The sequence below is a fragment of the Prenolepis imparis genome, unplaced genomic scaffold, assembly GCF_030444845.1.
Source record: "Prenolepis imparis isolate NDT839.2.m4 unplaced genomic scaffold, iyPreImpa1.0 SCAF_57, whole genome shotgun sequence".
Classification (NCBI taxonomy): domain Eukaryota; kingdom Metazoa; phylum Arthropoda; class Insecta; order Hymenoptera; family Formicidae; genus Prenolepis; species Prenolepis imparis.
In genome coordinates, this window is record NW_028141215.1 from 160,827 (window position 1) to 175,997 (window position 15,171).

At 58.0% G+C, this 15,171-nt stretch overlaps 1 protein-coding gene across 1 annotated transcript; it reads left to right on the plus strand.

Moving 5' to 3' along the window:
- Window positions 1-307: 307 nt before the first annotated feature.
- Window positions 308-892, plus strand: LOC145947255 (uncharacterized). The gene has a single exon (XM_083057059.1). It carries the CDS (start codon window positions 308-310, stop codon window positions 890-892), a length of 585 nt encoding a protein of 194 aa, XP_082913185.1.
- The last annotated feature ends 14,279 nt before the right edge of the window (window positions 893-15,171 follow it).

The window sequence follows — 15,171 nt, forward strand, 5'->3', positions numbered from 1 at the left end:
AAAAAAGTATTAGGACTTTTTTATAAAGGACTTATTGTTTTCGAGTTATTAATATTTCTTTTTTTTTCGTCCCTGAATGTTGCGTAGTTATTAAAAAAAATACAAAATAAGTATATATCAATCGATGGAGAATCGAAAGTTATGCATTTTGAACTATACGATTTTTTTTTTTTTTTTTTTTTAAGTCTCATAACTTTTGAAAATCATACACTACAAGTGTACTCCAATCGACACAGAATGAAAAGTTATGAATTCTGAACCAGCTTTTTTTTTTTTTTTCTTTTTTTCCCAAGTCTCATAACTTTTGATGGGGTTAAGTCTCATAACCAGGCGGGGCCTGGCCCTGACACCGAAAGCGGCAGAAGTGGCCCGGCAACGGGCAAGACAGCGCGCGGTGGAACGATGGTCGGAGGAACTACTCCGACCGAGGGCCGGTCTGCGCGCTGTCCAAGCAATTCAGCCGGTTCTATCGGATTGGCTGTCGAGAGATTTCGGACTCTCTTATAGGATTGTGCAGGTGCTCACCGGGCACGGGTGCTTCGGTGAGTACCTGCACGATAAGGCGCGGAGGGAGCCAACGACGAAGTGCCACCACTGTACGGAGGTCAGGGACACGGCGCAACACACAGTGGAATTCTGCCCAGCATGGGCGGAACAGCGCCGTGCCCTGACCGACGCAATAGGGGGAGATTTGCAGCTCTCCAGCATGGTCAAGGCCATGCTGGAGAGCAAAGAAAAGTGGAGCGCCGTCGCCTCCTTCTGCGAGGACGTCCTAACGCGGAAGGAGGTGGCGGAAAGGGAGAGAGAGGAAGACCCGGACGCCGACCCGATGCGTCGCAAGAGGGCTGGCGTCCGGCGAAGGAGATTCGCCGCAGCCGCGGCGAGAGGATAGCGGGAAGGAGTTGTGCGAAGGAGGTGGGATCGGGGGAACAGTGTTCCCTCGATCCCGCCTCGGAGGCGGGGGGGGAGAGTCGTTCCTCTCGGGGGACGACTCCTCCCCTTGCGAGGAGGTTCTCTCGGGGACCGTGGCCGAATCCCAACCCCCTCCGGGGGCGGAGGGAGCCCGATCCCCGGGAGAAAACCAAAAGAGAGGCGGAACGGAGGGGACACGATCCTCGCCTCACGGGGCGAGGTCCACGGTCCCCTCCCTTCCGCTTAGGGATACTCCCTCTATCGAGGGGTCTCCCAGGAGGTGTCCCCCGTGTCACGGCCGAATCCTAACCCCCTCCGGGGGCGGAGGGAGCCGTGATACGAGGGGGCGGAGGGCTAGCAGGATCTTTGGAGCGGGGGCTCCGGAGATCCATTGCACGCGGGCTCTCACGAGGGGGAAGAGAATGGGTGGCCCCATTCTCTTCCTTCCAGGACCGGGGTAAAACCCGGACCTTTTATCAAGGTTTGGAGCGCAAGCTCAGCGTGCAGCGGCCCCGGCGTATGCGAAAGCGATTCCCGGGGCTGCTGCACAAGCGCTCAGAGGGCCACCGTGTGGTTTTAGTGGGTCGGGGGAGTCCCCGGGACGCATTTGAGTCCCGGTGGCGTTGATCCCAGCCCCACATAACCCTCCCACCTCCCCCGAGGTGTGAGGGTATGCGGTCGCGCATTTCCACACGCAAAAAAAAAAAAAAAAAAAAAAAAAAAAAAGGTTAGGTTAGGTTAGGTTAGGTTAGGTTAGGTCTCTCTCGTCGTACACCACTTTGCCGTAGTGAGAGAGCTCACCCGATACTTGTATCGGGTGCTAAGAGTGTACAGTTCCATCTTTGGTGGAACAAGGGGATGCCAGCGGGTCCCATAGGGTCTTCTTCTTCGGAAGTTGGCCCACTGCTGGTAGAGGAAGGAAAACCTCGATAAAAATCCCGGAGAGGAGGCTCCGTTAGTCTGGTAAGACAATCTCCTAAGGGAAGGAAAACCCCGACAGAAAACCAACGCGAAGAACTTATACAACATGGACAGCACAATGAAACGAAAGACTTTCCTGGGGTCGGATACCAGGAACCGGCGGGGGGGGGGATATTGTCCCGGTTTCCCCCTCGTCGTCATCGGACGACGGGCCATCTGGTGCCTTGACGGCGAGGGCACCAGAGGAAACGGTTATCGCGCGGGCTAGTGGGGAAGTGTGCCGTGACACAGTGGACAGCTTGATGCACTTGTGGAAGAACACTCATCTGCCACTGTGGAGGATCCGCAGGCGGCTTGTGGAGTTTACTGGGGCCTGTTCAGAGGAAGATCGAAGTCATAAAGATTTCGATCTCCTCGTAGACCTCAGGGACGAGCTGTTGCAGTCTGACATCAAGGACTATCGGGATCCTTTCGTGTCGGAGAAGGATTCTGAATCCTCGGTGGAATCGAGTAGCGCGAGTGAACGGGGGAGAGACTCTCCTGAGCCCCCCCGGTCGTGTGTGAGTTCGCGAAAACCGAGCAGGGACTCCGGCGAGCATGCTCGGTTTATGGAGGTGGAAGTGGTTCGCGACACTTCGGAGGAGGCGGGGGAGGAGGACCCCTCCTTCATTTCTATTGGGTCGACCTCACCATTGGGGGAGGATGAGGCGTTGTTGCCTCGGACCGAGGTACGGACTCCTGCGAGAGGACGGGTCTCTCCGAGGGCAGGTCCATCCGGAGGGAAGAGGACCCCTAAAGGTAAGTCCTCAACTCACGTTGAAAAGCGCGGTCGACCGGCTACGACCGGTGAGTACGTTGGGCTCGCTAAGGCGAAAGAGCGCCTGAATGCCGCGCTCAGAGAGGAGATCCTTCTGAAGGATGCCGATAGGGTGCTGGATCCTCTTATCGGTCCAGACCTCACGAGGATGGGTCGGGAGCAGCTCCCCTCCAGAGAGGAGTTCCGGGAGGGACTTACAGGTGTCTCTGCGCTGGACCTTAAGGTTCTGGCGGAGAGATACCTGGGTCAAATTAGAAAGGTTGCCGAGGTTACCGGGTTGGAGGAGATTCTGGTGAGGGAGTTGGCGGTTTCCTCCTCTAGATTGGAGGAGATCGTAGGGGTGTGCGAGGAGAGGATCTCCGCTTCAGCGGTCCCCGAGGTAGAGGGCTTAAGAGCGGAGAACGCCGGATTGAGGAGGCGCGTTGCCACCCTGGAGAAGGAGGTCTCGAGGGTGACTGGGGAGCTGGGGGCCCTCAGAGCCAGTCTTCCCAATCTTGGGGAAGAGGTTGAGCGCCTCCTTTATCGGGAGGCTCCGAAAAAGGCGGCCAAGGCAGCGGAATTGAAGAAAAGGAAGAGAGAAGACCTGGAGGAGCTGCAGGCTTCCAGGCGTTGCGTGGAGTCGGAGGGGGCTCTCTCGCTTATTAAGGAAGCAGGGGGCACCTCGACGTTGCTGGAGGAGATGACGTCGCTCCTCGATCAGCGTTTGCTGGACATGAGGGGCGATGTCGTCTCGGCGGTCTTGGCGGCGTTGCGGCCGGGTCCGGTCGGGGAGTCTGGGGCCGGGGTTCCTCCTCTTGGAGGATCTCCCGAGCCCCCTTCCTCGGTGGGTGGAGGAGGTGCGTTTGTCGCAGGTGCCGCCCCGGTTTCGGGGGGTTCCGCGCCCTCTGCCGCTGCGGAGGGTGTCGCGGATGCCTCTCGGGCTGGGGCGTCTAAAAGACGAAGGAAGAAGAAGACCCGGCGTGGGTGTCTGCCTGGCGGAGCTTCCGGTGGAGGGGTTCCGGCGGTTGAGGACTCTGCGCGTGGGACTCGGGAGAGAGTCCACGTACCGCTCGCCTCCGTCGTGTCGTTGACGGTGGCGGGCGACGGGGAAGATCGCCCGTCCTACGCCTCGGTGTTGTCCAAGGCGAAGGCGGGCGTAAGTCTGAGGGACCTGGGGATTGGTGGACTGCGGATGCGGTGGGGAGTTGCCGGTGGCATGCTCCTCACAGTCCCGGGCGAAGGGTCGGAGGCGAGGGCGGACGCCTTGGCGGCCAGCCTCTCCGAGGTATTCGCCGGCTCTCGGGCCGTTCGAGTGGCTCGCCCCACGAGGACCGAGGAGGTGCGCCTCAAGGGCGTCACCAACTTGGTCTCGAGGGACGAGATTTTGGCGGAGGTGGCCTCTGTTGGTGGATGCGGGGCCGGGGAGATTCGGGCCGGAGAGGTCCGGATTCCCCAGGGTGCCCGTTACGGGACCTTGTGGCTGAGGTGCCCGGCGACGGCGGCGCGTAGGCTCACGGCGGCGCGGGGGCTCTGCGTGGGCTGGACGACTCTGACGGTTCATCCGTTGAGTCGCCGGCCCATTCAGTGTTTCCGCTGCCTGAGCTTCGGCCATGCGGCATCGCGGTGTGGTTCCTCCGTGGATCGCACCGCGTGCTGCTTCAGATGCGGCAAGGAGGGGCATCGAGCAGCCTCGTGCGCGGCCCCTCCGCATTGCGTCGCGTGCGCGGGGAGTGGGCGGCCGGCGAGGCACAGGTTGGGTTCGTCCGGCTGTGCTAAGTTGGTCGTCCCGCCCAAACGGGTCGATGGGGGACGCGAGGATGCTCCCAGGGGTCGGAGGCAGGCTCCGGGGCGCCCCGATGGGGGGTCATCCGGGTGTGCGCCTGTTGGTGTGTCGCAGGAGATGGAGGTGGACCCGGTTAGCGTCGGGCTACCTCCCTCTCCTGTTTTGCGTGGTTTGAGCGAATGAGTCGTCCTTGTTGGTCTAAAATTGTGTATGGGGAACGCGGCCGGCATTCTCTCCCTCTTTGGAGGGAGAGTGGCTGGTTTTTCGGTTGAGTCCTCTGTCTGTGGTCTTGTTGTTAAGTCCAACGTCTATATGTGGGCTGCGGCCTATCTGCTCCCCGGAAACGGGGATCGTGTGGTCCGGTTACGCCTCTTGTCCTTGTTACTTTGCGTTTGTTGTAAAGTTTAGTGTGGTAATGGGGGCTGCGGCCGGCATTTCTCTCCCTCGATGGGGGGAGAGTGGCCGGTTCGGTTACGCCCTCTGTCGTTTCGTCCATACGCGTTTTGTCGTATGTTTGGTGAGTGTGAGTGAGTCGCTGCGCGGCTCGCCGTCCGGTTCGGCAGGGAAAGGGAGTGAGGGCTCTCTTTCCCATTGCACGTCGTCCAGGGACGAGGGGGGGAGGATTGGTAGCCTGGTCCTCCTCTCTAGCTCGCAAGAGCACGGGTCTTGGATAAAAGGGGGGAATCCGCCCTTCGGGAAGGGCCCGGAAACGGGTCGGGCCATGGGGAGGCACCCGAGGTTATGCGAGAGCGGTTCCGGGTGTCTCCTCGTTCGGCTACGGGCTACGGACTGGTTTTAGGGCATCGGTACTAACATCGGGGTTAGTACCGTGTGGTATTCAGCCTGGCCGCACCGGTGGTCAGGTTGTGAGTCCCCCACAAGTCCGGTTACTCCCCCTCATGGGTGCCGGACGAGTGCGTAAAGGCATTTCCAATCTTTAAAAAAAAAAAAAAAAAGGTTAGGTTAGGTTCTCTCTCGTCGTACACCACTTTGCCGTAGTGAGAGAGCTCACCCGATACTTGTATCGGGTGCTAAGAGTGTACAGTTCCATCTTTGATGGAACAAGGGGATGCCAGCGGGTCCCATAGGGTCTTCTTCTTCGGAAGTTGGCCCACTGCTGGTAGAGGAAGGAAAACCTCGATAAAAATCCCGGAGAGGAGGCTCCGTTAGTCTGGTAAGACAATCTCCTAAGGGAAGGAAAACCCCGACAGAAAACCAAGTGACGAACTTTATACAACATGGACAGTACAATGAACAGAAAGACTTTCCTGGGGTCGGATACCAGGAACCGGCGGGGGGGGGATATTGTCCCGGTTTCCCCCTCGTCGTCATCGGACGACGGGCCATCTGGTGCCTTGACGGCGAGGGCACCAGAGGAATCGGTTATCGCGCGGGCTAGTGGGGAAGTGCGCCGTGATACGGTGGACAGCTTGGTGCACTTGTACAAGAACTCTCGTCTGCCACTGTGGAGGATCCGCAGGCGGCTTGTGGAGTTCACTGGGGCCTGTTCGGAGGAGGATCGAAGTCATAAAGATTTTGATCTCCTCGTGGACCTCAGGGACGGGCTTCTGCAGTCGGGCATTAAGGACTACAAGAATCCTTTCGATACTGAGGAAGACTCTCAGTCCTCGATGGGATCTCTTTCGAGTGCGAGTGAACGGGGGAGAGACTCTCCTGAGCCCCCCCGGTCGTGTGTGAGTGCGCGAGAACCGAGCAGAGACTCTGGCGAGCATGCTCGGTCGTTTGAGGCGGAGGTGATTCGCGACACCTCGGATGAGGCGGGGGAGGAGGACCCCTCCTTCATCTCGATCGGGTCGACCTCACCATTGGGGGAGGATGAGGCGTTGCAGCCCCGGACCGAGGTGCGGACTCCTGCGAGAGGACGGGTCTCTCCGAGGGCGGGTCCATCCGGAGGGAAGAAGACCCCTAAAGGTAAGTCCTCAACTTACGTAGAGAGGCGCGGTCGACCGGCTACGACCGGGGAATATGTCGGGCTCGCGAAGGCGAAGGAGCGCCTAAATGCCGCGTTGAGAGAGGAGATCCTCCTCAAGGATGCGGATAGAGTGCTGGATCCGCTTATTGGACCAGACCTCACGAGGATGGGTCGGGAGCAGCTCCCCTCCAGAGAGGAGTTCCGGGAGGGACTTTCGGGTGTCTCTGCGCTGGACCTCAAGGTTCTGGCGGAGAGATACCTGAATCAGATCAGGAAGGTTGCCGAGGTCACCGGGATGGAGGAGATCCTGGTGAGGGAACTGGCGGTCTCCTCCTCTAGATTGGAGGAGATCGTTGGTGTGTGTGAGGAGAGGATCTCCGCTTCAGCGGTCCCCGAGGTGGAGGGCCTAAGAGCGGAGAACGTCGGACTGAGGAGGCGGGTTGCCGCCCTGGAGAAGGAGGTCTCGAGGGTGACTGGAGAGCTGGGGGCCCTCAGAGCCAGTCTCCCCAACCTTGGGGAAGAAGTCGAGCGCCTCCTTTATCGGGAGGCGCCGAAAAAGGCGGCCAAGGCAGCGGAGGCCAAGAAGAGGAAGAGGGAAGACCTGGAGGAGCTGCAGGCTTCCAAGCGCTGCGTAGAGTCGGAGGGGGCTCTCTCGCTTCTCAAGGAGGCAGGGGGCACCTCGACGTTGATGGAGGAGATGACGTCGCTCCTCGACCAGCGTTTGCTGGATTTGAGGGGCGACGTCGTCTCGGCGGTTTTGGCGGCGTTGCGGCCGGGTCCGGTCGGGGAGTCTGGGGCCGGGGTTCCTCCTCTTGGAGGATCTCCCGAGCCCCCTTCCTCGGCGGGTGGAGGAGGTGCGTCCGTCGCAGCTGCCGCCCCGGTTTCGGGGGGCTCCGCGCCCTCTGCCGCTGCGGAGGGTGTCGCGGATGCCTCTCGGGCTGGGGCGTCCGAGAAGAGGAGAAAGAAGAAGAAGACTCGGCGTGGGCGTCTGCCTGACGGAGCTTCCGGGGGAGGAGTTCCGGCGGTTGCGAACTCTGCGCGTGGGGCTAGGGAGAGAGTCCACGTGCCGCCTGCCTCCGTCGTGTCGTTGACGGTGGCGGGTGACGGGAAAGATCGCCCGTCCTACGCCTCGGTGTTGTCCGAGGCGAAGGCGAGCGTAAACCTGAGGGAGCTGGGAATCGGCGGATTGCGGATGCGGTGGGGGGTTGCCGGAGGCATGCTCCTCACCGTCCCGGGCGGGGGGTCGGAGGCGAAAGCGGACGCTTTGGCAGCCGGCCTCTCCAAGGTGTTTGCCGGCTCTCGGGCCGTGCGGGTGGCTCGCCCCTCGAGGACCGAGGAGGTGCGCCTCAAGGGCGTCACCAACTTGGTCTCGAGGGACGAGATTTTGGCGGAGGTGGCCTCTGTTGGCGGTTGCGGGGTCGGGGAGATTCGGGCCGGAGAGGTCCGGATTTCCCAGGGTGCCCGTTATGGGACCTTGTGGATGAGGTGCCCGGCGACGGCGGCACGAAGGCTCACGGCGGCGGGGGGGCTCTGCGTGGGCTGGACGACTCTGACGGTTCATCCGTTGAGTCGCCGGCCCATTCAGTGTTTCCGCTGCCTGAGCTTCGGCCATGCGGCATCGCGGTGTGGTTCCTCCGTGGACCGCACCGCGTGCTGCTTCAGATGCGGCAAGGAGGGGCACCGAGCAGCCTCGTGCGCGGCCCCTCCGCATTGCGTCGCGTGCGCGGGGAGTGGGCGGCCGGCGAGGCACAGGTTAGGTTCGTCCGGCTGTGCTAAGCTGGTCGTCCCGCCCAAAAGGGTTGATGGGGGACGCGAGGATGCTCCCAGGGGTCGGAGGCAGGCCCCGGGGCGCCCCGATGGGGGGTCATCCGGGGGTGTGCCTGTTTGTGTGTCGCAGGAGATGGAGGTGGACCCGGCTAGCGTCGGGCTACCTCCCTCTCCTGTTTTGCGTGGTTCGAGCGAATGAGTCGTCTCTGTTTTGGTCCAATGTTGTGTATGGGGAACGCGGCCGGCATTCTCTCCCTCTTGGAGGGAGAGTGGCTGGTTTTTCGGTTGAGTCCTCTGTCTGTAGTCTTGTTAAGTCTAATGTCTACATGTGGGCTGCGGCCTACCTGCTCCCCGGAAACGGGGATCGCGTGGTCCGGTTACGCCTCTTGTCCTTGTTACTTTGCGTTGTTGTAAAGTTTAGTGTGGTAAATGGGGGCTGCGGCCGGCATTTCTCTCCCTCGATGGGGGAAGAGTGGCCGGTTTGGTTACGCCCTCTGTCATTACGTCCATACGCGTTTTGTCGTATGCTTGGAGAGTGTGTGTGAGTCGCTGCGCGGCTCGCCGTCCGGTTCGGCAGGGAAAAGGAGTGAGGGCTCTCTTTCCCATTGCACGTCGCCCAGGGACGAGGGGGGGAGGATTGGTAGCCCGGTCCTCCTCTCTAGCTCGCAAGAGCACGGGTATTGGTTAAAGGGGGGGAATCCGCCCTTCGGGAAGGGCCCGGTAACGGGTCGGGCCATGAGGGGGCACCCGAGGTTATGCGAAAGCGGTTCCGGGTGTCTCCTCGTTCGGCTACGGGCTACGGACTGGTTTTAGGGCATCGGTACTAACATCGGGGTTAGTACCGTGTGGTATTCAGCCTGGCCGCACCGGTGGTCAGGTTGTGAGTCCCCCACAAGCCCGGTTACTCCCCCTCAGGGGTGCCGGACGAGTGCGTAAAGGCATTTCCAGTCTTTAAAAAAAAAAAAAAAAAAAAAAAAAAAAAAAAAAAAAAAAAAAAAAAAAAGGTTAGGTTAGGTTAGGTTAGGTTAGGTTAGGTTCTCTCCCGTCCTCTCTCGTGGGATGCGGCCTTGCCGTGGCGAGAGAGCTCACCCCTTGCAAGAGGATAGTCTTGCAAGGGGTGCTAACAGCATCCCGTACCCGAGTAACGTCGGGTACATCAACTCCCCGAGTCTGGGGAGTTTCCCCAGTCTTGGGGAGCCTTCCTTGTGGGAGGAGGGGGCCCACTTCCCCTATAGAGCTTCGGCTCGTATGTGGTAGAGGATGGCGACCTTGAATTCAAACGCCCGGTGGCATGGCACCGTTAGGAGAGGGCATTGCACGGCGCTTTGGCGCTTGCCCTCCCGCCATGTATTTGCGGCCCGGGCCGCGGGGTTCTTGCTCTGATGTCTCGGGGGGGTATTTTTCGGGGGTTTTTTCTCCCGGGGGTATTTTTTCCCGGGGTCTCGGGGTGGGGATTTTTTGCGGCCGGGGTCGCGGGGGAGGGGACCAGCTGTGATCACCCGAGGGGCTGTGCCCGGAGGGTTTAACCTGAGGGGCATCGCCCGGAGGGGATCACAGCGGTCAGTCGCCGGGGCCGATCGGACGTATTCCGAGGCGGGGCCCGGCGACAAGACGTACCCCAGGGTGCTGGTTGGGAGTCCCCAGGCTGGGTAGCCTGGGTCTCCGTCCCAGCGTCCCTGGGGGGTAGCCGCGCCCGGGCCACTCGGACGTATTCCGAGCTCGGGTCGGGCGCGGCGCGGAGGTCACGCGTGGTTACCCAAGGGGCATAGCCCGGAGGGTGCCACGCGGACCTGCCGCCGAGGCCGCTCGGACTTATTCCGAGGCAGGGCTCGGCGGCGAGAGCAGGTACTCCTGACCGGTCGGGACCGTTTCCCCTTCCGAACCGGCCGGTCAGGAGAGGCGTGGTCCCTTCCGCTGGACGTGATTCCCGGCGGGGGGACGTGCTGGTCGCCACGGCGGGCAAGGTGTGGACGGGGAGCGGCGTCCTCACCCCAACCGTCCGTGGGGCCCCCCGGGTGGCGCCACCCACCGCGGTACCCGCATTGTCGGAGGTGCGGGACCCCTGAAAGCCCGCGTGGGCGTTAAAACCCACGCGGGTGTGTAAGGGGCTCGGGGTCAGGCCGGGGTGTGGTATCCCCCCGGCCGATGACGTACGTCCCCTCCCCGGGGGAACTTGGGGCCCGGCCTTGAGGTGTGGCCGGTCATGTTTCGGGGCACCCCTTGGCCGGTGGGGGTATACCCTGGGGGACAGGAGCCGCGGTGGGCAGCGGGAAAATTAGAAATGAAGAAGAACACTAATACCATTAACAATATGAGTGAGACGACAAAGATCTCTACGAAAGAGGGGAGAATGTCTGCGGATACCACAGACGAAGAAGGAGATGTCGAGGGAAGAGTAACTCCAGTAAGTCTCGGGAACTTAAGAGTTCCTGGAGGCTCCGGTGGCTCTAGTCCCTCCCCGGGAAGGAAAACCAGAAGCATGGCATTAAAAGGCATGCCGCTGGTAAAAAAAGAGTGCAAAGTGATGCTCACGAAAGAGGACTACGTCAATTTCTCCCCCTGCTTGGAGGACCGGGATGGAGAAATAAAAAGTATAGAAGGGACTCTCCAAAATGAAACATTAGTACCCAATGAGAACGCAGAAATGGGACAGGTACAACGGCCTAGAATCATTAGTATCCAGCCTGTAAATATGAAGGTGGAAAATCTTCTACCGCTCAAGGAAGCTAGGGAGCTAATGAAAGCACCCAACGAGGCAGACATTCAATCCCTCTCTGACGGGGCCAGCCGTATGTCGCTGTCTCAAAGGCAACGAAGAATGGACAAGAGAGCGAGGAGACAATCCATGCGTCCAAACCCGGCTGTGGGCAGGAGGGAGAATAGAAGCAGGAGCAGGAGTCCAAGCAGAGAGATGTCCCCCTCAGCATCCAGTGTCTCTGGTATGGGAGGAGAGAGAGGAGACAAGATCATGGAAGGCTCCTGCATGGAATATAATATCAAGGATGTTGAGGACACGGATGCGATGACCGAAAGTGACTCAGCCGCTGAAGAGGAAAAAGGAAAAGGGCAGAAGGGAAAACCCCCAAAACCCCAAGAAATCATTGGACGGGCCAGAGCCATGGCGGAATACGCCAAGCAGCAAAGAGCGCTGCTGGATATTGCCGCAGAGAAAGAGCTATATGAGCAATGGACCGAAGCTAAAAAGACAAGGTCTATAGGACCAGTCATCGAGGCAGCCATGGTCAAAGAAATGGACATGGCTGCAAATGAAACTGACCTTGAAGGACAAGTAGAGGAAAGTTTCAAAGCGATACAGGGAGTGTTAACCCTAAAAAAGGGTTACAAGGGAACCACGCAAAAGACCCTAAGAGAGGCGGCAGATGTTCTCCGAAATGCTTTCACTCAAATGAAGAACCGAACGCAAACAGAGGAGAATCGCCGATTGGAAAAAGTCAATGCTCATCTGAGAGGAGAAATCGCAACTCTCCAAAAAGAAATGAGTAAGATGAAGGAGAATCTGGAATGGTTAAGAGGACAAGTTTCCAGGACATCCAGATTTCCCTTCGAACAGAAGGAATCCGAGCTATCCACCCCTAACCAGCCAACCGTGAGGAAAAGGAGGAGAGGAAACGAGGAGGACAATGCAACGGAACAGGACAAAGAAACCTGGATTCGTGCGGTTATGGTGCAAGTGGGCGCTATGATGAACGCTCGCTTTGATGCACTGGAGGAAAGACTCCTCCCCGAAAGAAGCTTCAGACAATCCCTAAACGCAAAAGGGAAAGAAGCTGCCACTGAAGGAAGGGGGAAAGAAAATACAATGAAGACACCCTTCGGTATGACTAAGGGAAGGGCGGGAGAAACAACCCTTCCCCAAAAGAATAAAGAGAAAGCTGGAAACGCCAGGGATGGGAAAAAAGCGACACAGCCCATACCCTCCCAAAACGTAAGCCCTCCCACCCAAACATTACCACCTGTAGATGTCCAGGATACTGCCAAAAACAGAGAGGAGACTTGGATCACGGTGGTGAAAAAGGGCAAGAAAAGTGGAGCAAAAGACGCTCCGGTTAAAGAGATGAGGAAAGCCTTAGCACCGTCCGTGGCTCCCAGGAGTACAGACAAAGCAAAGGAGAAAAGGATGGCGGAGATAAAGGACAAGGGCAAAAACAAAAGCTTAGAGACGAAGACAAAGAAGGTTACAATTCGTCCCCCATCATCGGCGGCAGTGGTCCTGTCTATGCCGAGAGAGAGCAATGTAAATAAGGAGGGGATGAATAATGGCGAAGAAAAAAACCTGGGAGATGTACTAGCAGAGGTCAAAGACCAGATTGACCTCAAAGAGCTGGGCATTAAATCTCTCAGACCCAAAAGGGCCATCACAGGGGCCATAATATACGAAGTCCCTGGCGAAGGTGAATCTCCCCGAGCAGACAGCAAAGAGAAGGCTGCCAAGCTAGAGGAGAAAATGAGAGAGGTTTTAGCGGGCAAAGGTGTAATAGTCACTAGACCTACAAAAACGGCGGAGCTGCGAATAGTTGGCCTCGATGACTCTGTCACCCAAGGAGATGTAGCAGCTGCAGTAGCGCAGAAAGGAGGATGCCAGAGGGAGAGCGTCAAAGTAGGAGACATCCGCGATACGCCATCGGGGCTCGGATCCATATGGGTGAGATGTCCCGCCGAGGCGGCCAAAATTCTGGCTGAGGAGGGCAGACTCTTGGTGGGATGGATCTCGGCACGAGTCGAGGCGCTGAGACCCAGACCGCTACAATGTTATCGCTGTCTAGAGATCGGACACACACAACAGCGATGCAAGTCGACGACGGACCGCAGTGGAGTGTGCTACCGTTGCGGCCAAATAGGCCATAAGGCTAAGGAATGTGAAGCTGAACCGAGGTGCACCAGATGTGCTGATCTTAGCCTCCCAGCAATCCACAGAATGGGGAGTCAAGCGTGCGCCGCGAACAGCGCAAAAAAGACGGGCAGTAAAGTGAAGGCGCAAGCAATCCAAAGGAAAAAGGGGATTGACCAAGAGAAGGGGTCAAGGGGGAGCAAATCGAACGCTCACTCAAGTCAAAAGAAGGAGAGAGGTCCTGCGAAGGAGATCATCCTCTCCGAAGAAAATGAGAAGACAAAGGGGAGTAATGCAGTAATTCCCACCCCGGCGGTGAACGAAGAATCGCAAAGCTGCCGTATAGAGGAGAAAAGCCTGGAGGAGGCGATGGATACAAATTAAATGGATCGTCAGATTCTTCAGACAAATCTGAACCACTCCGCCAGGGCACAGGACTTACTCATGCAGACTATGGCGGAGTGGAATATAAGCCTGGCAGTGGCGGCCGAGCCATATTACGTTCCCCCAGTTAGACCCGGGTGGCTGGGAGACGACGAGGGGCAAGTTGCCATTATAGGGAAGATAAGCCCAGGAAATCCGCCGCTGTCCCAAAAAGAAAAAGGAGAGGGGTACATAGCGGCGCTATGGGGAGAAATGACGGTGATTGGGGTGTACTTTTCGCCCAATCGGGACGTTGGAGAGTTTGAGCGCTTCTTAGAGGATCTGGGCGGAGTGATTACAAGGTCGCTCCCCAATCCAGTTCTCATTATGGGGGACCTAAACGCCAAGGCGGTGGAATGGGGATCCCCCGTAAACAATGATAAGGGAGAAACGCTCAACGACTGGATGGCTGAGCACGATTTGCGGATAGTAAATCGGGGTTCAGTGTACACCTGCGTGCGGCACAATGGAGGTTCAGTGATTGATATCACTTTTGGGACTCCAGCGGCCACGCGCAGGGTACACAAGTGGAGAGTCGTAGAAGAAATCGAGACTCTGTCTGACCACCGGTATATCCGGATGGCTGTAAGTGACCCCTCTCTGGGACAGCAGATGAGACAACGTCGAAAAGCGGGAAGAAATGCGCGGCAACCAAGATGGGCGCTCCGGCGCCTGGATATAGACACGCTGAAGGCTGCTGCGATTGCCAAGGCTTTAGAAGAGCCACCACAGGGACCTTTTGAAATCGAGGATGAAGCACTCTGGTTTAGGAAGGCACTAACAGAGATTTGTGACGCTGCAATGCCAAGAGTAGGGGCACCCTCCAAAGACAAAGCGGTGTACTGGTGGTCACAAACGATTGCAGACCTAAGGTCTAAATGCAATGAAAGAAGGCGACGATATACCCGTTGCCGCCGAAAACAGCATACAGTGGAGGAAGCGGCCGAATTGCATGAAGAGTATCGGGAAATCAAGAGGAATCTGCAGTCAGCAATAAAAACAGCTAAGGCCCAAGCCTGGGAGGAGCTAATGGAGACTCTCAATGATGATCCGTGGGGGCGACCGTACAAAATCGTGAGACAGAAGCTCCGAACACGTGCATCCGCGATCACCGAGAGTCTCCATCCGCAAACACTGCAAAGCGTGGTGGCAGCCCTCTTCCCAGAGGGTGAAGAACGGAACAACCGTAGGGAGAGCTTTATCCCAGCAGTGTTTTGGACAGAGGACAAGGAAGTGTCGGCCTTTGAGCTAAAAAGAGCGGTGATAAAACTAAGGTCCAAGAACACCGCCCCAGGCCCGGATGGCATTCCGGGAAAGGCGTGGGTTATAGCACTGAGTGCCCTGGGTAGCCGTCTAAGACATTTGTTCAACGAATGTCTAAAGCAAGGCAAGTTCCCAAAGATATGGAAGGAAGCGGGCCTGGTGCTCCTCCCTAAAGAGGGGCGCCCTGCAGAATCCCCGTCGGCATATCGCCCTATATGCTTGTTAGACGAGGCGGGCAAATTACTGGAAAGGATAGTTGAGGCCCGCATCGTCAGGCACCTGTCGAGAAGGGGTCCCAACTTAGCTGAGTGCCAATTCGGTTTCCGAGAAGGGCTTTCGACTATTGATGCCATAGAAAGGGTGCGAAACCTCTCGGAGGAGGCGACATCCCGGGGTGGAGTGGCATTGGCGGTGAGTCTCGACATCGCCAATGCTTTCAACACTCTGCCCTGGGAAAGCATAAGGAGTGCGCTCGAGTATCACAGAGTACCTCCTTATATCAGGAGGATCATAGAGGACTACCT